The sequence below is a fragment of the Catharus ustulatus genome, chromosome 5 (assembly GCF_009819885.2).
Source record: "Catharus ustulatus isolate bCatUst1 chromosome 5, bCatUst1.pri.v2, whole genome shotgun sequence".
NCBI classification, from domain to species: Eukaryota; Metazoa; Chordata; class Aves; order Passeriformes; family Turdidae; genus Catharus; species Catharus ustulatus.
Window position 1 is genome coordinate 12263423 of NC_046225.1, and position 23818 is coordinate 12287240.

Consider the following 23818-nt stretch of genomic DNA (forward strand, 5'->3'; position numbering starts at 1 on the left):
AGTCAACATTTTTTCTGGATTGCTTTTTAAATGAGGAATTCAAAGCTTGTCAGTGCAGAAAAGAGTCCCTGTGATATCTGAAATTGGCATTGTTCTTCTGGTTTTGTTTGCATGCTGGTGAGGTGGGAATTGATTTTCAGTATGATTCCATGAAAACACAGAAGTCAGGAGTCCTGGGCAAGGAGTTGTAGCTGAGGTGCCTAATGGGTGAGACAGAGATAATCTTCTGTTTACTGCATCAAAGCATACTAACAGCATTTCCATTAGTTTTTTAAAATGCAAAATCTAGGAATTACAGATCTGTGCTGTTTGTACTGTCGTGTTTATGTGGGGAAATAGCATGAAACATCTGTTAAGACAGGCTTCCCTTGCTGATGTTCCCTTTTCCTCTACACTGGGAGCACCTGAGGTTTAAAGTGTCCAAAGGTCCCCTGCAACTGTGCTGAGTCCTCAGAGATCTGTGCTAAGTCCATACACATGTTGTACCTGAAGTTCATGGCCTGCTTTTCACATCTCTTTCTTCTGAAAGACTCAGAGAAGAACAACACTACTCTCTCTTCAGCAAACCCAGGAATCCCCCCTCCACGCTCACCTTTCGATAAAATTGAAGCACAGATATAGGAAAAGGTCCTTTTAGGGAAAAAAAAATTCCTTTACAGACAAATGTTTTCTTGGAGAAGGGTTAGAGGAAGTGAATAGACTATGCTGATTTAATGGATTACATTAGTGTTCTGCATAATTGATATTATGCCAAAGAAGTTGTGCTCAGTGGCCTTGGGCCTTTGTAATGACCAGTTCCTGTTACTGCAGCAGTAACTGTGGCAGAGATTAAGAGCCTACCTGCACAATGTTTTTTTCTTAAAGATTGCCAGGTTTTTTTTCCATTTGTGGAAGTCTTTATCCTGAAACTATGGAATATCAATGTCTATGTGTGGGGAAAATGAAGATAACATGAAAAGGCTGAGACTGTGTTAATATAAGAGTATGATTCATGATACGTCTTTTTGGTATTCTTCCTCATCCTTTCCTTCCTTCCTCTTACCTGCACATCTCTTTCCCATATTTTTAGTCACAGATGAGGCTGCAGGGTGAACAGGTCACTGATATAAAACAGAATAAAACCAATGAACTCTAATAACCTTAGCTGGTTACTGTGATTTGGTTTAGAGTGGCCGCAGCTGAGAGAGGGAGAGAGAGTTGAACTGCAGCAGGTTAGGCCATTGAAGAAAGTGTAGGTGATGTAGGTAGCATCTCCAAAGATCTCAATGCACTTATCAGGATTTAATTAATCTTTAATGTCCTGAAGTATGTACACTATCAGTGAAATGCTGTGAAATACACACAGAGTGTAGCTGGCTGAGTAATACTTTAGCTGCAACTTTGGCTTAATACTAATCAAATCTTTTCCTGTGTGCTTTGGTAGTACAGGCAAAGTGGGAATCAGGTCAGGAACCTGATCTGCAGAGCAAGTAATTTTCCCTACTGCATCAGTGCTCTGATTTGCCACGTGGCAAACACTTGTGCATGGGATCTCTGCATGAAATGTGGAACTTGGTAGTGCTGCTGAGAACTTGCCTGTTAACATCATCACTGTTTGCTTTGCCATCATCAAGGTCAATGTTTTATTTTCCAAAGTGTGTTATATATATTTTGATTATGTAACAGGTCAGTATCTAGATATATACAAAATACTTTCTAGATAAATGTTTATTGACATGTGACTAGTATTATGCTCATTGTGGGATCTGGTGTAACTCGGTTTTTTAGATCACATTTTGTGAAAGCTCATTACAAAAGTATAGGATAGCTGCAGAAAATGTTTCACTTGCTTTCTGAAATTACATTTTACTGAGTCAGTTAGTGGAATATACCTTTTACTATTACATGCAAAATATAAGAGACTTTAGTTAATATTCTGGACATCCAGCTGGATGCAATGGAAATGCAATGGATTTCAATTTGCAAGATCAGACAGCCTCTTACATTACAAGATGCCCTGCAGTCTGCTGCAGGTATTCCACCAAAGGTTTTGCAGCGTTGCAGTGAATTGACAATCAAATCAATGCTGAGAGATGAACAGATTGAGGGCAGCCCTGCCCAGAAGGACTTGGGGTGCTGGTGGAGGAGAGGGTGGGCATGACCCAGCTATGAGCACTCACAGCACAGAGAGCCAGATGTCCTTTGCTGCATCCAGAGCCCTGTGGGCAGCAGGGGAGGGAGGGGATTCTGCCCCTCTGCTCTGCTGAGAGCTCACCTTCAGGGCTGCATCCAGCTCTGGGGTCCCTTGCACAGGAAGGTCATGGACCCATTGGAGTGAATCCAGAGGAGGTCATGGAGATGATGAGAGAGCTGGAGCACCTCTCCTATGAAGAAAAGCTGAGAGAGTTGGGGCTGTTCAGCTTGGAGAAGAGAAGGCTCCAGGGAGACTTTACAGAATGTTTCAGTACCTAATGGGGCTACAAGAAAGATGAAGGGAAACTTTCTACAAAAACATGGAGTGACAGGACAAGGGTAGATTGCTTCACACTTAGAGTGCAGGTATAGATTAGGTATTGAGAGGAAGTTCCTCACTGTGAGGGTGCTGAAGCACTGGGGAGGCTGCCCAGAGAAGTTTGGATGCCCCATCCCAGGAAGTGTTCAAAGCCAGGTTGGATGGAGCCCTGAGCACCCTGGTCTAGTGGAAGGTGTCCCTGGTCATGGCAGGAGGTTTGGAATTGGATGATCCTTATGGTCCCTTCCAAAACAAACAGTTCTGTGATTCTGGTATTCAAATGTAAATGCTTATTGTTGGGGGTTTTGTAGGCTTGTTTTTGTTTTTTGGCTTTTTTGAAGAAAATGTTTGTGTCTATCGCAGAAGATATCTGATTTGAGTTCTTGAAACATTTTAGAGGAAAATGTTACCTAGAAGAAAAAGTTAGCTAGATGTAGATCAAGAAGCATTCCTGAACAGTGTTAAAATAATCTGGTTTATTTTTAAAGTTGGGCATCACTATTTGCATTCTTTGATTGCTTTTTTGTGTAATTTAGAAGGAGCACCTGATATTCTGCATTTGATGAACCATTGCAACTAAAGTGTGTAATAAATTATAGCCAGAAGTTGGAGTAGACATGCAGTTGGTGATGGAGAAATCGTGGAACTACCTTCTTTTAGATTTCCTTTCAGATCTGTCCTGTTGTTCCTGATGCATGAGTGGTGTTGCCACTCTGTTTTTGGCTGTCTATGAAACTAATTTAGCCTAAGTCTCTGTGTTTGAGCATCTACACCTTAGGAATTGTCATCACTGATTGATTGCCTTGCTGATGATCTTAGTGAAGAGACCAAGGATTGATTAGGTTTGGAGATTGACTCACCTGCTTAACTCTACCAGTGAGAGTTCTGACAAGGAGTGTGTAATCTCAAAATTTATCTCTGTATCTTCACACAGGCTTTCCTTCTTTTAATTTTGTTGTGATTGCCTTTTGTGGAAGTGGATTTTTTTGCCTTTAATGTTAAAAAACCTTCTAGATAGAAGAGGTGTTTTAGAGCTCTAGCCATCCTCTGTCTCTGAAGGTTTCTATAACATTGTGCTCTTTTGTCTTTCTTTAAATTTCTTTATTTCTCTTTTCTGTTCTGTATTTGTTTATTTGCTACTGCAGTTACCTAAGGATCTGAGTGGGGTCTTCTCTAATGTGCTGAAATCCATTCTCACTTAACTGGCAGTGTGGTAACTGGTAGCCCTAAGACCTCTCAAAATGTTGCTTTTGTAGGTTTGCATTTTCCTTCCTCTTCCCTCCTTCACACAGTCCCTTTACAAGGAGTGTGTTGACTGTTTATTTTCTAGGATGGCAGAGTGTCTTGAAATACACAGTGGGTAAGAAATTACAAGAAGTAATTCCTCAGCAATTGCATGATCCTCTCATTGTTCTCTGGTATGGCTTAGATTCAGTTTAGATCTATAAGGGTTTGAGGTCTAATAGGTGGTTTCCATGCCTGAAATACCTTTGCTATGACACCATAATAAAACTAGTACAGCAGTTGGTATGTTTTGTCTCCAATTGTCCTAATCTTTGAACTGATAGGAAATACAGGTTTCTTGTTCTGAGAGTGGAGATGAGTATTTAGATTTTTCCTCACTGCCCACAGTGAAGTGACTTAATTTTTTCGTGACACAAAATCCTGTGGAAACAGGTTATATTGGTCAATTAAACTTTGATCTTGTCTGTACAATTTTAACAATGAAGTTATGTTCATGGGAGTGAGGGAAAGGTTTTCTATCAATTCTGAGTACGTAGCCTGATAATTTGGGAAACTGTTGGAAAAATGAAGCAATATAATTATTATGTTATTTGAATGAAACACTTAATATAAAAGCTTTGATTCCATTCAGTCAATATTGTTACTAAGGAGCCACTAATTACTGTGTATCATGTTGGAGGGGGCCCTGACAAATCCATGCAAATGATATGATTTATAATTTATAAATCCCTGATCCCCTGAGCAATGTTGCTCTTGCATTTAGACTAATTAAGTACTTAGGTTCATCGATCCAGTCCATATAGCACCTTTAGTCCATATGGCAGCCTTTCCTGCAGGGCCAGGAACTCCTGTTGCCAAATTCCCCTGTAGATGTTGTAGTGTCCCCAAAATCTGCCTCCTTGTCCCTTTGCTTCACAGTCCTTCAGTCTGCCAGCAGTCAGTTTTGCCCAAATCAGAGCAATATTTCTGTCTGTCTTCCCCCTGGTTGCAGAGGAACAAGGCATAGTGCAGCATTGCCTTTTGGGGATGGGACTACAGTGGTTAATTGTTCTTACTACTGAGGCAGTGTGCTGGAGTAGCTGTGTGGTGTACTGGTTTGTATTGGTTCAAAAATGCATTTCTCCCAGTAGCTGCTCTCAAAAATGGCTCACTTGTAACAATTAGTCAACTCAGGTGTTTGTTTTTGGCTTTGCAGGGTTTTGTTGGATGTTTTTCTGTGTGATAATTATATTTTTCCCCCTCATCATGCAGTGGTTGCCAATACTTACAAATACTAAAACACACAGTCCAATAGTGGTTATGTAGTTGTGTGTGAATAATCAGTGCACCACTGAAGCAGATAGAATCCTATGCAAATTTCCTATGCAGAATTGAAAATAAAAGCAAGGGACTAAAGATATATTATGTTTCAGGATAATATTTCATGCCTGATCATTGGTACCTATTTTCCTAATAATTTTAGCATAGTTTTGTAATGTGCTATAATTGTAATTGTTATCCAGAAGAATGGCATCACTTAATTCTATCAAAACCGCGGCGAGGCAGATGAATGACAAATTAATAATTTACCATCTTTGCATAATACTGTAGCCCAGAACACCAGAAGGATTGATGGCAGGAGAGGTTAACAAATTTTAGCGGCTTCCATTAGCTTTTTCATTGTCATATGTTTGTGGTGCCGACTGAAATAAGCTTTGTAGGAGATCCCAGTCCAGGGAACTAATTACTCGTGCCGATTGCCACCCTGATGAATAGAGGCTCATTGTATCATTCCCCTGAAGACGAGGAGCAGGCTGTGATTCACGACTGCATCCTGCCTGATATTTGATAATAATTTTAACAGATAAATGTAGGAAGGCAGAATGATGAAGTGCCTATCCATGCTCTACGACTATCAAAGGCATGCACGTAGCCAGCTGTGTTCTGCCTTTTTTTTTTTTTTTTTCTGTAATCACTAATGGAGAATTTTAAGTTATTAATCGACCTTTGAATAAACCCAGATCTTCCTGTATTTTGTAGTTTTTCTTCGGTTAATTATTCAAAAATCATTGGGTCTTATAATCAGAGCAGCCCAATTTTAGCATGACTGTAATACAGACAAGTGTGAAAATAACATACTGGGGAATTTGATTCCAATACTTCTGTATTTTTCTGAAATTAAGCAATTAGGAAGATGAAGACTAGCACTGCCTTTTCTTTGGTGTTAGAAATTGGCATATGATTTTAATGAAGAATGCAAAGACAGCCTCCATTTTGATAAAATTATTTTCAGTCAGAATTTTTAATATCTACAAATCATCTTTGATAGTAGTGTTATGCAAATCATTCTGGCTTTTGTTACTATTCTTGTTTGAAACCTTGATTTACCTTAAATAAAACTAATTTCTCCCTTTGAACCTCAGAACTACAAATTTAGATACCAAGTGTTTTTTGCATTGTGATCTGTAAATTAGTTTTGCCTATTCATTTGTCAGTGTTGACAGGCATACTTTCTATTAGCTCCTGGATCAGAAATGGAATATGTATCTTCATTTTCATCTATTGTTTTAATCCTGGCTCTGTAAACAAACAAAGTCCATGTTTTTTAATCTGAATGTATGTGTTGTCAGGGTATCATGGCTATTCTATGCCTCAGGTATTTTCTGCTTGTTTATTTGCCATACCTGAAATTGTGATTTTCTGTACATTCTCTGGCCTAAACCACTGTTTTACAGTGGCATTCATTCATGATCATCTAAACAGATAGTAACTGGCACTTATATATGGCCATATTAAAAAGATCTACATATATTTGGAGCATAAAATGGGAAATAATGTATTTGATATCACCTTTTCTAGATGTAATTTTTAAAAAGTATGCTTTCTATGTAGCAATTATTACACATCATAACATGTATTTTTTAATTAAATGTAAAAACACAACTACATAAACCAGAAATGCAATCTGATTTGGTCGAAAATAGATTGCTGTTTCGCTCTCCTGGAATGGTTTATTTAAAAACAGTAAATGGAAAAGAAATGCATTTTCTCGTGTTGTTCTAAGCCTCAGGGGCTAAATGTAATGAATATTTTAAGAGATTATTTTAATTAAATTCCTGCACATCTAAACAGAGTAATATTTTATTATCACATACATAACCATGTAACTGAGGTATTCATTAAAGTTAACACTTTCTGGACCAAGAATTCATGGCATGATTTACTGACCTTGTGCAAAAAGGCACAAATTAGGAAGAAAAATGAAGGGGGACAGACTTTGATTAATATAGGTAATGCTATACCATATTTATAATAGCCTTTTCCCTATTCTGGTTTATAAATGCAGTCACTGAGAAAGGTGCCCTGCTGAGGCTGAAATGAGGCTGAAATCGGAGCACATGCCACTAGAGTGTGGGGAAACTGATCACACTGTCAGCAATTCATTTCAAAATGATGTATTTAGTGCTCATTTCACCTTCCAAGAAAAAAGGGAAAGGAGTTCCTTAGACTGGAAGGTGATATTGTTATTTTCAAGGACATACCTAAGTAAAAGATTGCAGAAAGGGGGGGAGGTTAGGGGAAAAAAAGGCGAAAGCAGCGCAAACAAGGAGAGCTTTATGCAGAAATTCAGCGCTACCATGCTGGTTGATAATTGCTAACATATGTGGCTCCTCTGTTTCATTGTAGTCGTCCTCGTGAGTTCTGGCGCCTCGACTACTGGGAAGATGACTTGCGGCGCCGGCGACGATTTGTGCGCAACCCCCTCGGATCGACACATCCTGAAGCGACACTCAGGGCAGCCGGAGAGCATGGTCAGTGTAAAATCTGCCTCCTGCCACCAGCAGCAGGTTTCAGGATGTGGTGGGAAGGAAAGGCTGGAGCTTGGTCCTTGTAGGATGCTGGCAAATGGTCCCAAAACCAAGGCTCTTGGCGTCACGGTTCCGGCGCGTTTTCCACACAGGGATGACCTGGCTGTTCCTTCACGGCCGCAGCGCTGGTGTTTGCTCAGTCCCTTCTTTCCATCTCAGCTGGGCTGGCACGTTGTGCATACCTTGCATACAACAATTTCAGCCCTCACTAGCCTGGATAGACTTCTGTGTAAATTACCTGCTTATCCTTTAGTAACTTCAGAAGAAGAATTTTTCCTATTCAAAATCCATATCAATTATTTCAGTTAGCATATACCTGCGTATTGTTACAGATATATTAAAAGAGAAATAACACTTCCACAAGGTAAACTATACCTTTGCTTAAGTCCTCAAGTTTTTCTGCAAGAATTTGATGTGGAATAAAGAGTAGCAAATGCTGACATGTAAAGTATTGCTCAAGCAGCAAAATGGTAATGATCATTTCTACCTGGTGATTTTAAAAAAATGAGATTGCTTATTATAACAGATTTTACTCCTCATTTCATAACCTGGGACCAGTCATATATAGGATGCTATATCCATTCTACAGGGGAATGTATTTACCAAACTAATGCAATAGTCAGTTTGAGAATTCTATAGTAAATCAAAATATAAACAAGAAAACAAAAACATACACAAAGCCAGTGAACTTTGGGATTTGGCACAAAATTTTATGTCTTTGCTATCTAATGAGGGTACACTGATAAGTTGGAAAAGTCTTGTACTTAAAAATAATTTGCTTATAGTTAAAGCTCAGTGCCCTCCACCTTGAAGGCACAAGTCATGGAGCAAATAATTTAAATTTAGTTTGTTGGGTTTTTTTTTTTCTTTTTTAGCTTCTGACTTATACATACATGCATACCTATGCCCACACATGTTGTGTGTAGGGGATACATTTTATGCTAATTTTAGATTGTTAAGAGTGTTGTATGAATGTAGAAGAGCATCACTGTCATAAAGTTGGTTTCTGTCAGGCATCTTAACCTCTTGCACTCAGCCTTAAAGAGCCATTTCTGGGAGAAAATGTCTACAATATGTCAGCTGATATAATGCCAAATGTGACATCAGTCCTCTGAAATAAATGACTATACAGAGAATAGTCAATAAAGTGATCTGAAAGCAGTGTTTGTAGAGCCCTACATCTTTGACTATAGAAAGAAGAACAAGATGTAGAATTAATTAACCCTTTTTGCTTTGGGGCTTGTTGTTTTTAATGTCCTATATCATGGACTTCAGGGCACTAGGGTTTTTTCTGTTTAATACTCCATGGATGAGCAGCAACTTTCCCCCCTTTTAATGGCATGTGTACTTTAAGTTAAATAGATCTTGTCACAGTGTGATGTATTCTAGTTGTATTTTTGTATTTAATCTTTATACTGTTTATCAAAATTTTTAAAATATCTTTATTTTTACTGAAAAATATTTAGAGCAACCATTTAAATTTGCATAACTGATTCTTCCACGAGTAAAGACACAGTAATGCAATTATTCATATTTCACACTAATGTGATATTTTCACTAGTCCATGCTGTATTTCAAGGGCTGTGGCTTATAATCAGTTTGTAATTGACAGGACAACAATTTTTGCCAATACAAAGGAAGAATGAATAAAAGTAGCCCAATTTCAGAAGCAGCTAATAAGCATAGCTGGTAGCTAACTCTGGTAATTTCAATAGACCTGATTGTTTTCTGTCTGCCTTTCTTTTCAGATTTTGACATCCTTAACAGTCTTCTATTGTGTTTAATTTCCTGATGTTGTTTTATTCTGAATTTTCACACTGCCTTTGTTATCTTTTGATCTTCTGTTTCTTTATCTATCCAGTGAATATTTTCATTTACCCTTAGTCATTATTTAATGTGATTTCTGAAATTCTAGATAGTTGTTTTCTGCCTGAGTGTGTGTACACATGGAACTGTCTTTTTCCAAGAACTTCCACTGGCAAGGTATAAAGTAGATGACCTAAGTACAAATTCAAGTTCAACTGGAAACTATATACAATGTATAGGAGTGCAAAGGTAGTTGGGATTTTTATTGTTTTGTTTTGAATTTGGCTTTCTTGGTGTGTTGTTTTTAGTTTGGTTTGGGTATTCTTTTTTCTGAGTTTAAGAAGGTACAGTTGCCAAAAAGATCAGCTGGAGTGGCTGCTTTGTTTTCTTTCTGAACTCTGTTTATGAACTTCTGATAATAACCAATTTAATCTCAGAAATTCCAATTGTTCTCAGATTTTTTAGCACCAGACTTTTGTGATGTAGATATCCCTAGGATTTGCAGAGTATTTGCCCCAGTACGTTATGATTTCATGTCAATAGTTTACCATTAATTATTCCATTTCAATTAATTTTGCATATCTCTGAAGCAAAGGCGTTTTTAGATAATGTATAAAAGGTTTCCTACTGCCTATTTATTTTTTTTTTTCAAAACATCACAGACCAAAACCTGAAATTGGACATAAGGGATTTTGGCAAAAGGGAGGCAGGGGAAAATAATGTGTAAATAATGGAACAGTACAAGCAGTAACCATGCTTGATAACATGGATTTTAGCTCACTTTCATTAGAGGATACACATTATCAACTACTTGGTGTCTTTCGAATACAACCAGATGTATTCTCCACCCCAGAGAACTCACAGTGTAGGAATCATCCCATTTTGCAACTGTGAAAATTCAGAAAACAATTGGAAGCCTAGATATTTTTCAGTAAAACCTAGAGAGAACAACAACAATCAGCTTTGTTGCAGCCTGGTTATGTGTCTTAGGAGCAAGAACCAATCTTTTCCAAGGATTGATTTGATTTGAAGGAGAACCTCTGGTGCAGAGGTGGCAGAATAAATACCTGAAGACTAATGTTCTCTGTTCAGACAATCAATACCAACCCCATGACTATACTTCTGGCTACCTTCTAGTTAAAAACAAATTTTTTAATTCTGACAATTTAATTGCCATTCCCAAGCCCACATTAACTTGCTTGGGAAAAAAAGGCTTTAGGTAATTTTTCAAAGGAAAAAGGGGAGGAAAAAAAAGGATCCTTCCAAACTGGCTATTTATAAAAGTCAGTCTGATGGTATATTGTGGGGAAAGGGAAGAGAGGTGAAGGTGCTGTGGTAGAAAGTTTGGGATGGAAGGAGTTAACTTTTCTATTCTTCCTATCGCCTACTGTATAGAAATGGAACCAAAATTGCTTGTATAAATGTGGAGGGGGGAAAATAAAAAGAGTACACCTGTTGGTATGCTCTTCAATTTTGAAATTGACCCTAAAATGCAATATTTGTGAGGGAATCTTTAGCTGCTAGAAAATATTTTATCAAGCTTTATAATGAGTAATTTATAGGGGGTTTTAATTGATGTTTGTTAAAAATTTGGGGACAGGGGGATTAAAACTGTGGCATTTCCATCAAGGCAATAGGTGGAGTTCAGGGCTTTGTGGCTGCAAGGGACCAGCAGGTGATCATCTCCAGTGTTGCAGTCGACTGGTTAGTTTACTTTCCCTCAGCTAGAAGGATGAAAAGAAGTCTTAATGATAGCATTTTAAAAACTGGGTTTGAAAGTGATTGGTTTTTCCATTGTTATGTTTTTAAAGAAATGAGGAGAGTAGAAGGGAGCTTCTGGGAGCCCTTTGGAAAAAAAACCAAAAACCCAACAACAAAAAAACAACACAGTTAGGTTTTTTTTTAATGCACCAGGGTTGGAGCCAGAGGGTCTGGTCACACCAACACAGGCAGGCCTGGCAGGGTGGTTAGAGGGAGCAGAGCAGGGTCTGTGATCTGGAGTATGAAATCCAGTGTAATATAACTCTGTGCTTATGTGGGATTGGATGTGATGTCATGCTCTGTCATACATCTCTCTAACCAGTAAATATATAAAGAGAACTAGACCATGGCCTAGCTACACCAGTGCATTTATCTACAGAAGAATAGGTGAATCCATGTGGAATATATTCTGTTCCGTGCAGAACATGTAAGCATGAGAGTGTTGGTTGCAGATGTGGTGCTTTATGCACATCAGAAAAGGCAGATTTGCTTTATTTACATCAGTACAGAAAAAGCAGATTCTGGTTCAGAGTGTGATGTCTGATTACCTTCCACTAGCTGGTGTCTGCAGGTGTGTAGACAGGCTCTTCCTGTGCCTGTGTTTAAGCTGTGTTTAACTTTAACACACGTTTCATGCATGTCAGGAAGTACTGGTAGCTAACATCATATACAAAGAGATGACAAAAGTACACAAAAAATGGATTAAAATAATTCAGGGTGTAGAATCTCCTGTTGAAAAAGGCACGTACGTAAGGTGTATGGTTTTGAAACAGCAGAATATCAGTAGTTGGGGAAAGAATTAAAATCTGAGTAAATGAAAAAGAGCAATATTTCTGTTATCCAGTCATGTTTGGTTTGGAAACTGCTATGCTGATTTTATTTTTTCTTAAAGACTGAAGGACATACCAAGTTGTACTAAGGATAAAATTATTAACCTTTGATCTCAGCTCTGAATTCAATCTTAAATAAGAATAGGCAGAGAGCTAATTTGAAATCAGCATCTTTAGTATAACACAAATTCTAGTAGAGGAAGCAAAAAAGTGGCAGGCATGTACAGTGCAGATGAGGTTTTTGAAACAACAAATACAGTTTGCCTGCATTGAAAAAAAAAAAGACTAGAAAGAAAAAAAAGAAAATAATTTATTATCTTGGACTTCATCTTGAGGTGGTTTTGTTCTATTTTACTTTTTTTGATCTTCAAGAGAGTGCTGGTAGGGCAGTGACTAAGAGTGCATGTGGTGTGTGTTAGTACACTGATGGTAATTTTACTGCTGCTAACTGAAAATCCTCAAGGGGGAGTTAATTACAGGAAAACCTTCCTAAATATCAGCCGCATATTTTCCATGACAAGAGAGTTTTTCAACTCACGTTGAACAACTCCAGAATCTGAGTTATCATTATTTACATGAGCATATTTTGCCAGAAAGTAAAATTTGTATTTGTACAATGCAGTTAAAGTTTTGCAGTAATTTTTTAAGGCTTTCTTACAAGTGACAGCTATTGCTAGGGCAAAAGGATCATGTATAAAATAAAATTGCGTTTTATTTTGTATGGCAAGTTAAATTTCTTTTTATTTCTGTTTCTGGTTGGTTGGTTTGAGGTGGATATTTGTGTTTGCTTTTTGTTATTGTTGTTGTTATTGTTTGGGGTTTTTTTGTGAGGTTGAGGCCTAAACCAAAACCAGTATGTTGTCGTTTGGGGTTTGTTGTTGTTCTTATGATGGGGTTTTTATAGTTTGGGGCTTTTCTTCTTTCTTTCTTTCTTTCTGGTGAGTGGATTTCTTTTTTACTTTTTTACTGAACTGAGAAGTTTTACTATTTGCAATTTAGGTGCATATATTTACTTAAACAATTTAAACTTTATGTATTGCCACCGGGGAGTCGCTGCCTTCTGTAAATGTTTGCAGATTAGCATATTTTTAGAGGGAGCCCGTGGAACTTCAAATCAGAGCGAGCAGTGTGTTGAAGTTAGTTGGTCCTGATGTGTTTGGTGAATGTTTTTCAAACACGACTGTGCCATGGGTATTCTCAGTGTGTCTTTTAAGGAACAGTATTTTCATTTAAACTTAAAAAAAAAATTGAATAAAACCGGACGCATACACTGCTGTGTTTCGGCATTACCACAGCAAAACTTAGGTGTAGAGGGAGTAATTACTTCTTTCTTTCCCTTGTTTTTCTACTTTTTAAAAAAATGGGGGTTTTTATTCCCTTTTATTTTTTTTTTCTTTCTCTGTTTCTGCTTTGAGGCAGTGATTTCAATACAGCAGGTTTGGAAGCGGCAGTGCCGGGAGCGCTCCCGGTTCCGCGGGATTCGTGCGGGGCGGGGGTGCGGGGACCGTGTGCGGGGACACCCTGCCCGTGTGCGGGGACACCCTGCCCGTGTGCGGGGACACCCTGCCCGTGTGACACCCTGTCCGTGTGCGGGGACAGCCGGCCGTGTGACACCCTGTCCGTGTGCGGGGACACCCTGCCCGTGTGCGGGGACACCCTGACCGTGTGACACCCCGACGGTGTGCGGGGACACCCTGCCCGTGTGACACCCCGACGGTGTGCGGGGACACCCTGCCCGTGTGACACCCCGACGGTGTGCGGGGACACCCTGCCCGTGTGACACCCTGACGGTGTGCGGGGACACCCTGCCCGTGTGACACCCCGACGGTGTGCGGGGACACCCTGCCCGTGTGCGGGGACACACCCTGCCCGTGTGCGGGGACACATCCTAACCGTGTGCGGGGACACCCCGACTGTGTGCGGGGACACCCCGCCCGTGTGCGGGGACACCCCGACCGTGTGCGAGGCGGAACGCGGCTCTGGGCGTGCTCGGGCGCTTCCTTTCCATGCCGACAATCCCGGGCAGAGCCCGAGATGCCCCGTGCGAGTACCGCGTGCCCCTTGGGAGCAGGTGCAGGCTGTTCTGCGGCTCCGGGCTCTGCCATCCCGCTCAGCGCCGGGCACGGAGCGCTGGATGGGCTTTCCTGCCTGCGCAGCTCGGCTGGCCGCACACGGGAGCGGAGGGATGGAGCCGCACACCGCTCCGCCTCGCCCGCTCCCGGGGTTTTCCCGGGGAACGGCTCCGGTACCGGGGTTTGTGCTGCCCGCGCTCGGTGTTGTCGCCGCGGCGATCCCCTGTCCTTGTTCCGAGAGTGGGTTTGGGGCTCGGGGTGACACACCTCCTCCAGCTCGGCTTCCCAAGGAAGGCTGCAGGGGAAGGGAGACTGCTGTGTCCTTTTCCCCTCTGTCATAAACACTTGAAATAGAGTTGAACGCTGCAGAGAACACTGGATAATTTTGAGCAGGCTTAATAGGATTAAAACTAGATGTGTCCTAACATTAGAGGATTAAGACAGGTACTTCCCACAGCTAGTCCTAAGCAGTTTTCTTCCTGAACTTACATTAAAAAAATAAAATTATGCTCCTTTGTCACTGAGACCTGACAGACAGCACTGTGTCTCATTTCAGCTCCTGATGAGGATATACTTGTCAAAGGAAAGCAGTCCATCAAGAGTCAAGTTTTAGGAAACCAGAACTCAGAAAGCGAGATTCTCTTGGAAGGTGATGATGATATCATGTCCTTCATGGAGGAAAGAGAAGTGGAGAACTTGACAGGTAATGTCACCTATCTAATTTGCTCCTCAGCGTCTTTACTGTTGAAGTTCTGATCTCCCATCTCTGCAATGGATCATGGTTTGGGATTCACACTGATAGTTAGCACACTTCCCATGACTAGGTCATTAAGATAATTTTCTGTTCGCCTCATGTACTGAAGGTTTATTTGAGGAGAGCTGTGCATTTTCTTTCTCTGCCTTTTTGCTTCTGCAGTACATACCTATTCTAAAAAACCTTCCTTCTAGAAAAAACAGCTCTACCTTGAAAAGGCTTCTTTTGTTTTCTTGACCACATTCTACTCAAATCATCAGACCTAGTGGACAATTAGGTAAGCTGTCTATAATTTAAGGCTTTGGAGACCTTTAATTTTTTTCCTAAGTCTATAAAATTGTACATACTGGTTATTTACTTGCATGTAAAGGATTTTACTTGCTGGATTTAACTCCTTTAAACCCCTTGATATTCCCCCACCAAAGTTCTTTCTCCACAGACCATGGTCTCATTAGACTTTTTTTTTTTTTTTTTTTAAGAAATAGTACTTCAAATCATTTAACTTAATTAATTAGTTTTACATAATCACATGCAACCTTTGCTGATGTTGCAATCTCAGTGGAGTGGGTCCATTTCTGTACAACTCAAAATGTAAAACCAGAGTAACCAGTGGTTCAGAGACTGGGAGTTATTAAGTGTCTCAATTGCTATTTGAGCAGCATAGATTTTACAGGCAAAAGGCAAACTTCTCTGTGTCCTTTTGCTTCTCATCTGGTATTCCATGTACACGTAATTTAGAGAAAATATCATTTATTGGATAATTCTGTTTCCCTGAGAAGCTGGTAGTATACTCTTATATTGATATGGATCATGCATATGATAATTCACTGAAAATGCTGGAAGTGATTATTTATTGGCATTTTGATTATCCCTGAATTGCATTACACTCTTTTCACTCTTTTTTTTTTTTTTAAGCAAAATTAAAAATGTAGCAGAAGGAAAAAGAAAACCTGCATAGGAAGAGTAAAGTACAATAAAGAATAAAGTAATAGGAGAATGATGCAAAGGCATTTCTCTATATAAATCTTTTATTTTTCTCTTTCTGCCATGAGCTTCCTTCTCAACAGCCTTCTCCATGTTTCCTTCTATTATTCATTCATTGGTTTGAGTAATACATTCATACTGTAATAGAGGTGAAAGGGGAGTTTAATTATATAATCTTGACAATGGCAATAGGATTAAGAAGTAATCCTCACTAATAAAGTGGTATGGGTTAGAAATGAAGTGGAAATTGTCAGGGGTCTTCTACAGGACCTGGACTGCCCCAGCTTCTGCATCTGTCTGCTTGCCCTGTAATTGAATGTCTGCGAGTGATTGAAAAAATGTTATTTCTCCTCTGGATTACATGCTAATGTACAGGGGGCAAAGGGAGACAGCAAAAGAACACATAGCTGCTTATTTCATCCATTTGTGGGGGTGAGCTTTGGGAAATCATGGCAGTTCCGCAGCTATCTCATGCCCATCTGCAGACACAATGTATTTGTACATTGGGAATAGAGGGCAAAGCTGCTCTGATCTCAGCAGAGCATCTCTTCTTTTGTCCTAGTGGCACACATTGAGATTGATGTGAGATTAAGGACCATCACCCTCCTAACAATCGATGGAAATGACAATTCATCTGAATTTTTTGTCAGTTATTCTCACGTTGATTACCTGAACGTGTGTACCTCATTTATAGATGCTTTATTAAAACAAAATTGTCTATGTCACTTTAATATCTTCCACTGTTTTACGAAAGTCAGATAATACTGCAGCCACATAACTTCATTTCCTTGCCTTAATCAGCTAGATGACAAACCTAACCTGTTTTCTTTCTGTATGTGTTAGTTTATATAATGCTGAACCTATTGTTTTCAGTAGTAGTCTGATCCCCGTGATAAGCCCTGTGGAGATGTGATTATTCCAATAAAAATTCATTCAGTTGGAAACCAACCCTCCAGCTGTTTACTCCCACAGTCCCCGAGCTACACTGACACTGTATGGAATCCTTGAACAATATTTAACGTGGAATCAGAAGCATCTTTTAAATATTTTACTTTAGGCATTGTGTAACCTTAACAATAGATTTCCAGCATCCACGAGAGAACACTTTGCAGTTAGACAACTTTGAGCCTTGACTGCTGTGTTCATCTTGGTGAAATGCTATCAAAACTTCCCAGCAGCTAAAGAACACATCAGACAGTAGGATTTCAAGTGTTCATGTGTGCACTCTCTATGATTCATGTCACAGAAGGTGTGCAGCTCTTGGAGTTTCTTGGACAGAAAATGTGTCTGAGTAAAAGCTGAAGTCTGCCATGGTCTGTGTAATGTATGCAGCAGTTTGCAATTGCAGCTGCTTCAGTGTTCGGCAGCACAGAGACTCTGCAAATCTGTTACATATGTTCTTTTCCGGGACAGAAAGGGGTTTGCTCTTTAAGGGAGAGCTGTGCTCTTTGCTGTATTTTAATGTACTTGGCCTGAAAAGCGAATAATTTGTACTCGCATTCTTTTCAGTTTGAACACTGTTGGTGTTTTCCCGCTTTGGCAGGTCCAGTGTCCCTCAGCACACCAGCTCAGCTCGTGGCACCCTCTGTGGTAGTGAAAGGCACCCTTTCCATCACTCTTTCTGAGCTCTACTTTGAGGTGGATGAAGAAGATCCTAGTTTTAAGAAAATCGACCCAAAGGTAAGAGATCATTGACCCTGAGCTCTGAGAGATGATGACAAATTACCCAAGACCTTTAATTCTTCACTTGACTTCCTTTACCTCTATTGGGCTGCAGTGTTGCTGCTTTAATAACTTTGCCACTGACCATATATGTTGCTGAACTTCACATAGGTGACACCTTCCTTCCTGCTCCTTTTTCTCCCCCTCCCACAGTTCGACCCTACTTGAATGTTAATTAGCTTGCTGGGAATAAAGCTCCAGGGAGACACTTCTGAAATAAAGACATCTTGAATCGCAGGCCCGTGTGAATACGGGGAAGTTCAGCGAGGCTTTTAGCCTGAATACTTTGTTTTACTTCCCTGATTTTAGCAAATGTCAGTGTAAAACAGCACTGAACTTCCCACAGTCCTAAGTTTGTGGTGCTCCTGTCATATTACTCTATAACACATTTTACAGGGCCTGTTATTATTTATTGTGCCTAAGCATAAAACATAATTGCCCTTCCAAAAGACGTTTCTGAGCTGACTTGCTAATTTCCACATACTTTATTTGCTCTGAGTTGCTTGATTACTTGTCTTTCGGTTAAAATTAGTGACCTTTGGTAAAACTCCAATTTTGAAGGGAGCATACTGTGCAATTACCTTAATAACATTGCACTTGAATGTTTTCTACAGTGTTACAGCAACATTTCAAAAGTAGGACACAACTGGTAAATATTCTCACAAGTTAAGCATAGTCATGGCTCTTGGTTTCTTAAATACCTGCCTAGTGTTAAACTGGGTAATAATTTCTTTGGGAAGGGTGCTGCTTGAAGAAGTAGTGGTTTTCTGCTTGTCTGGAGAGAGAATACCTTGTGTGTTAAGCACTGGTTCAGTTCTTTGTTCCTATTGAGTAAATTGCTCTTGTCTGTATTAAAAAATGGCATTGCTGAATCTGAAAGCTGGGATTATCAAATCCTATCAGGGAAAAAAAATTATTTTGAAAAGCAGCGCTCTCAAATTGTTAGAGCCGGATTTTAATATAAGCGATTAACTAGAATTGTGATTTTATGCGATATCATAAATGAGATTTAACTTTTCTTTTGGTCCTGAAAGATTTTTGAAATATATTGGAAATTATTCTGAGTATGAGATAATGCTTAAAATTTTTATATGCTTACTCCTTCTATTATGTTTCACTAATCCCCCCATTTTACTAAAAAAACCCATTTAATGATGAAAATAATATAAATATGAAATTAAAATTAGTTTGATATGTTACTGTATTGCATTTTCCATCTAAAATGTTCTGCTTTATATTGTATTGGCATGAGAAAAGTCTTACAGGTCTGCATTATTCTGTACTTTTGGTTTTCATGTTCAACACATGGGGTCTTTGAGTACAGTTACTAATTCTTACCATTCCTGTTACGTGTTTTGTGGGAACACTGACATCTAACATACAGTTAGCCTCCTTTTCTCCTGCTTCCCAGTATTTGGTAGAGTTGTTTTCTTAACTGTGAGCAGCCGTTCTGGTTTGGTTTGACTCTATCTCTTACTCTGCATCTGAACAATTTTCTGAGAGCTCTTGTAACAGAGAGGTTGGTTACATGAAATACTGACTACACCTCTTACATTCTGCTTGCGGTGCTACTTTAGCTGGGGTCTTAAAATTAAAAAAAAACCCAAAACCTTTTATAATGTCTCAGGTGGGGAGGTAGCTAAAAATCAGATCTGAATAATTTAAAAAACTAAGTAATCTTACAAACAGCATCTTTTCATGCATTAACGCCTCCCTGCCCCACCCTGTGCTGAAGTCAATGTATTTTTTGATAGCGATGACGAGTGCTGTAGAAAATGCCCCTTGGAAGAAAAAAAAAAATAGAAAAAAGCAAAAAGCCCCAACAACTAATCCGCTGTAAGCTCAGCAGGCCTTCTTAATTAATGAGGCTTCATCTGTTTGATAAATTTAAGTTCCCTGTATATTTGTCTAAACTACTGAAAAGAAAACATTGTGACAAGTTCCTGAAGGAAAACCTGCCTTAGGTAGCGATAGCATCGGCAGCGATACGATCAGAGTTTATCCGCGGGCTTCGGGCTGTTTTGGGAAGGGAAGGAAAGGGAAGGGCAGCCCCGCGGGCTAAGCCCGTTCTGCCAGGTGATGCTGTGCTGAGCGCTGTGGAGAGCGCTCCGATGGCCCCACGAAAGGATTGAGGAGCTCAGCGGGGCTGGAGGGGCTGCGGGGCCGGGGTGTGCCCGCTCCGCCGGGCAGAGCATCCTGCGCACCGCGCCCCGGCTGCTGCCGCCTGCGACGATTTCGTTTGGCAACTTAAAGGCAAAAGCAGCGCAAGTTTGAATGGTTATTTCTTTCCTCCTCCGTCCAAAAAGAAACGAAAATAGTCTTTTAGGGCAAGAACTTGACTTTTTAAAATTTTTTTTCTTAATTACCTCCCCCCCCGCCTACGAAAGGATATAATAACTTGCTCGAAATGCTGCGAGCCGGCGTTGCAATCTTTCGGGTAACGCTGACGTTTTTAAATCTTAGGAATGCGTCCCCGACAAAAATCCTGCCAGTATTTCTCAGTCGTCCCGAGCAAACTTAAAGCGAAATGGCTCCGGTGAATCAGGCAGAGCTGATTTTGGGAGAGGGAGGTCGGACAGGGAAGGAGCTCGGCAGAGAGCGCCCGGGTGCCGGTGTAGGATCGGGTGGTTTCCTGACGGGTTCCCGCTTATCTCCCCGTCTGACTGTGCTACGGTGGGATTTTATGCTGTACTTAAAAATCTGGGCAAAAACAAATGTTTGTTTAAAAAAAATATCGACCGGTTGCTCTAAATCGCATTAATTATTCAGGGTGGATCTATACTTCCTTCGTGTCAAAGTCAAATGGATAGCGCGTTCGCTCTGGGAAGCGAAAGCAAACAGAGATGGGTTTTTAAAACAAAATGCAGCGTTCGAGATTTACCGGGGGAAAATAAAAGCAAGGAATACCATAAGGAAAAAATAAATTAAAGGGGAAAAAAACCCTGACTGTAGGGTAGGAAAAGGCATGCTGTAATTCTGACTAAACTGTGGCTAGCTGCTGTGCGATGCTCCATATATTCCAAGATTTAGAACAGAACCTTAGAGTAATAGAAATACAGCAGATGTTGTCACATGCTGAACTACAGAATATATAAGATTTTTTTTCTTAGATGCATTTTTTTTAATGGAGACTAGAAGGAGGTTTAGAAAACATCAGTCAATATGCTGAGCTAAGGCTTGGGCTAGGTGTTGCATTTAGCCTGTCTTTACTTCTCGTGGTTTCGTTTCTATTTTAAAAAATTCCTTCTGAAGTTCAGAAAGAATCTACTTGCCTGAATTTAAGAACCATTCACAAAAAGTCAGCGTAAAGTTAAAGTAATATTTTTATTACTATTTGCAACAAGTCAGTTGTGGGGCACATAATCTGACCTTGGCACCGAAATACATTTAACATCAGTAAAACTTTTTTAAAGGGAGATTTGTACATATAGTTAAATAATTTTTCACTTGGTGACAACATTCAGGCAAACAAGAGAGCATAAGAAAAGGACTATACATGGATTGGAAAATGTACCTTTCGGGTTTCGTTTGGAAGTTGCAAAAGTCCGATCGCTTCTTTTTGTGACCTTTTAAAAATTCACATTGGAGGACAGGAGGAGAGAGGCTCTTCCCTTCTTCCGTGCAAGGCGGTGAGAGTTTATGCCGGGAAAACAAGTCGGCAAGTTTTTAAAGGCCGAGCTGCAGGTGGGTGGGGGGTGGCGGGGGCGCCTGTCTTTCGCCGCCTCTTTCCGTCGTCGTTCGCGTTAAATAAAAAGTTTTTTAGGCGCTGTTGTTGTTTACGGAGGGCGAGTTTTTGTGCGCGGGGGTGTTAACCCTATAGCTTGTCGAGGCTTTTGGGATTGGTGAGGATTTCTCTGGCTAGCCTCCAGGTCTGTTTGGCAGCGCTTTCCAGGGCCGAGTGGGGTTTGCCCTGAAAGAGGTCTAGGTTGGGCAGGAAGTAGTGGGGGCAGCGCCGGCACTGCAGGCAGGAGATGAGCTGCAGCAGGATGCCGTTCAGCCGGTCGCCCAGGCACGCCTCGTCCCAGTCGGTCTCCCGCGGGTGCTTCTCGCACTCGTACAGCAGCAGCGTCTTCATGTGGTAGTTGTTGAGGGGCTGCCCGGGCAGCTCCAGGTGCCGGTCGCGCAGCGTCTTCAGCACCGACAGGCACTTGTTCCGGCAGCCGCCCATCAGCAGCCGGTTCTCGGCCTCGCCGAACTGCAGCACCCACGCGTCGCTCTCGGCCGAGCTCTGCTTGCCCGTCAGCGAGTAGCACTCCTTGGAGAGCAGGTTGAAGCCCTCCGCCTTCACCTCCGCCACCCGGTTTGGGCCGGGCCAGGGGATGTGGGGCATGGGCCACTGCGCCGCGCTGCGCGGCCAGATCCCGGTGCACTTGAAGGCGGGCGTGATCTGCACCACGTACCGCTCCCGGATGCGGAGCTTCACCTCGCTCGTGTCCGCGATCATCTTCACCACGTCCCGGTAGCTGCACTTGTCCACGGCCTGGGCCACCAGCGTCTGGAAGCGGGAGCGGATCTTGCGGGCGGACAGGTAGCCCGAGGCGGTGATGAACTCCACCCAGAGGGACATGCTGCGCTTGCGGCCGTCGCTCAGCTTGAGCACGGCGCAGCCCGGCAGGGAGCCGTCGTCCACGAAGTTGAAGACGCCCATCTGGTTGAGGTAGAGCACCACCTCGAACTCGGTGGGCGAGATCACCTCCAGCCCCTCGTAGCGGGCGTCGATCTCGCTTAGGGAGCTGATGAAGCGCGGCTCCTGCACCTCCACCTCCTTCAGCACGTCCGACACGACCTTGCACACCTCCCGGATGGTCTTGGCGATGGCCGCCTTGCGCGCCTGGCAGCGCTCCGTGTAGTATTTGTTGAGCTGGTAGACCAGCTTGGCCTGCGCGGCGATCATGTTGGGGCACAGGTCCGGGCTGTACACCGGGCTCTCGCAGTACGTTGAGGGATCCAATGCTTTAGCGGTGGCTGCAGCTTTGCGGAGGGCACCGGCCAAATCGCAGACCCCCACCGCCTCCGGGAAGAAGGCGGCAGCGGCGCCCCAGTGAGAGCAATTAAAGAAATCGGGGAGGGCGGCGAAGCACAAAGGAGCGAAGCCCAGCGCTGCCCCGGCGAGGAGGAGAAGGAGGAGGAGCGGGCCGGTGCGGGCTGGGCGGCGGTGCCGGTGATGCCGGAGCCGGTGCCGGAGCGGCGGGCAGCCCCCGCGGGCTCCCGGAGCGCAAAGTTTTGGATGGCGATGGGGGCAGGGAAGGCTGGGCTGCCTCTGCGCTCAGGCGCCCACCCCCCCGCGCAGCGACAAAAATGCCCTTTCAATAGTTCATGGAAAAAGAAAAAAACAACAAACAAACCAAAACAACAAGCAAACTTCCCCAGGACTCGCAGAAGGTCCCCGCAGAAAAGCCGGTCGGCGGCGAAGTTTAAAACCGCACACGGTACGAGAGGAGGAGAAGAATGCGAGCAATGCCCTCAGCGGAAGAGTGAACTCTGTGTCTGTCTGTCTGTCTGCCTCTCTCTCTCTCTTTCAGTCCGTGGCACCGCCAGAGATGTGCATGAGTTTGGCTGCCGCTCGCTCAGACTGTCAGGGGGTGTTGATGATTTCCCTTTTCCTGCTGGAGGCGTTGGCTGAGCCCGGCTCTGTGGCTGTCTCTATCTTTAGGCGCAGACGGGTGCACTTGGTCTGTGATCTCTCATTCCCGTCCTGCAGCTCTACATAGATTGTGAGAGACTGTATGATGGAGAGGAGTTGTTGCTTTTTTTTGTTTTGTTTGTTTGTTTGTTTTCTTTGCACAGACTGTGTTTTATCCTGATTAGAGAGGAGGAGGGCGTAGCTGCCGTGCCCGGGCTGGCTTCTCCTCCCCCTCCGCACCGCCGGAGGTGCGCTCGGCGGCTCCCGGTGCTGTCCGCGCTCTCGCTCCGCTCCTGCCGCGCCGTGCGCCCGCGTCCCTCTCGCGCCGCCGCCGCCGGGCCCTGTAGTTTATGAATGGGGCCGCGCGCGGGCGCGGGGCGGGGCCGCGCCGCCAATCGCCGCCGAGCTGTCAGCGCCGCGGCCAATCGCCGCGCCCGGCGCGCGCGCACGCGCCCGCGCTCCCGCCCCCCCCGCCGGGGGCTCGGAGCCGGGATGGGCTGAGGGGCGGCCGGGATGGGCTCGGGGAAGGAAACCCAAAATCCCCCGAACTTCGCCGTGGCGGCTGGGAAAGGGCGAGCTGAGCTCGCTGCTCCCTCCGCTCGCTGCCAGGGGACCCGGCGGCAGTGCCGGTGTGTGCGGGGAAAGGGGAGCGGCGGGCCGGGGCTTCGCCGCAGGCATAAAT

At 42.7% G+C, this 23818-nt stretch overlaps 2 protein-coding genes across 5 annotated transcripts in view; one reads left to right on the top strand and one right to left on the bottom strand.

Moving 5' to 3' along the window:
* The window catches only part of LRBA (LPS responsive beige-like anchor protein), a 365003-nt gene that overhangs the window by 180482 nt on the left and 160703 nt on the right, over positions 1-23818 (top strand). For all 4 annotated transcript variants that reach the window (XM_033059906.1, XM_033059908.1, XM_033059907.1 and 1 more), the window contains 3 exons: positions 7403-7527; positions 14610-14756; positions 17335-17471. In XM_033059906.1, coding sequence (XP_032915797.1) covers positions 7403-7527; positions 14610-14756; positions 17335-17471 — 409 coding nt within the window. The remainder of the gene's footprint in view (positions 1-7402; positions 7528-14609; positions 14757-17334; positions 17472-23818) is intronic.
* MAB21L2 (mab-21 like 2) lies at positions 20819-22675 on the bottom strand. The gene has a single exon (XM_033059910.2). The coding sequence runs from the start codon at positions 22405-22407 to the stop codon at positions 21328-21330; it is 1080 nt and encodes a 359-aa protein (XP_032915801.1). The 5' UTR covers positions 22408-22675; the 3' UTR covers positions 20819-21327.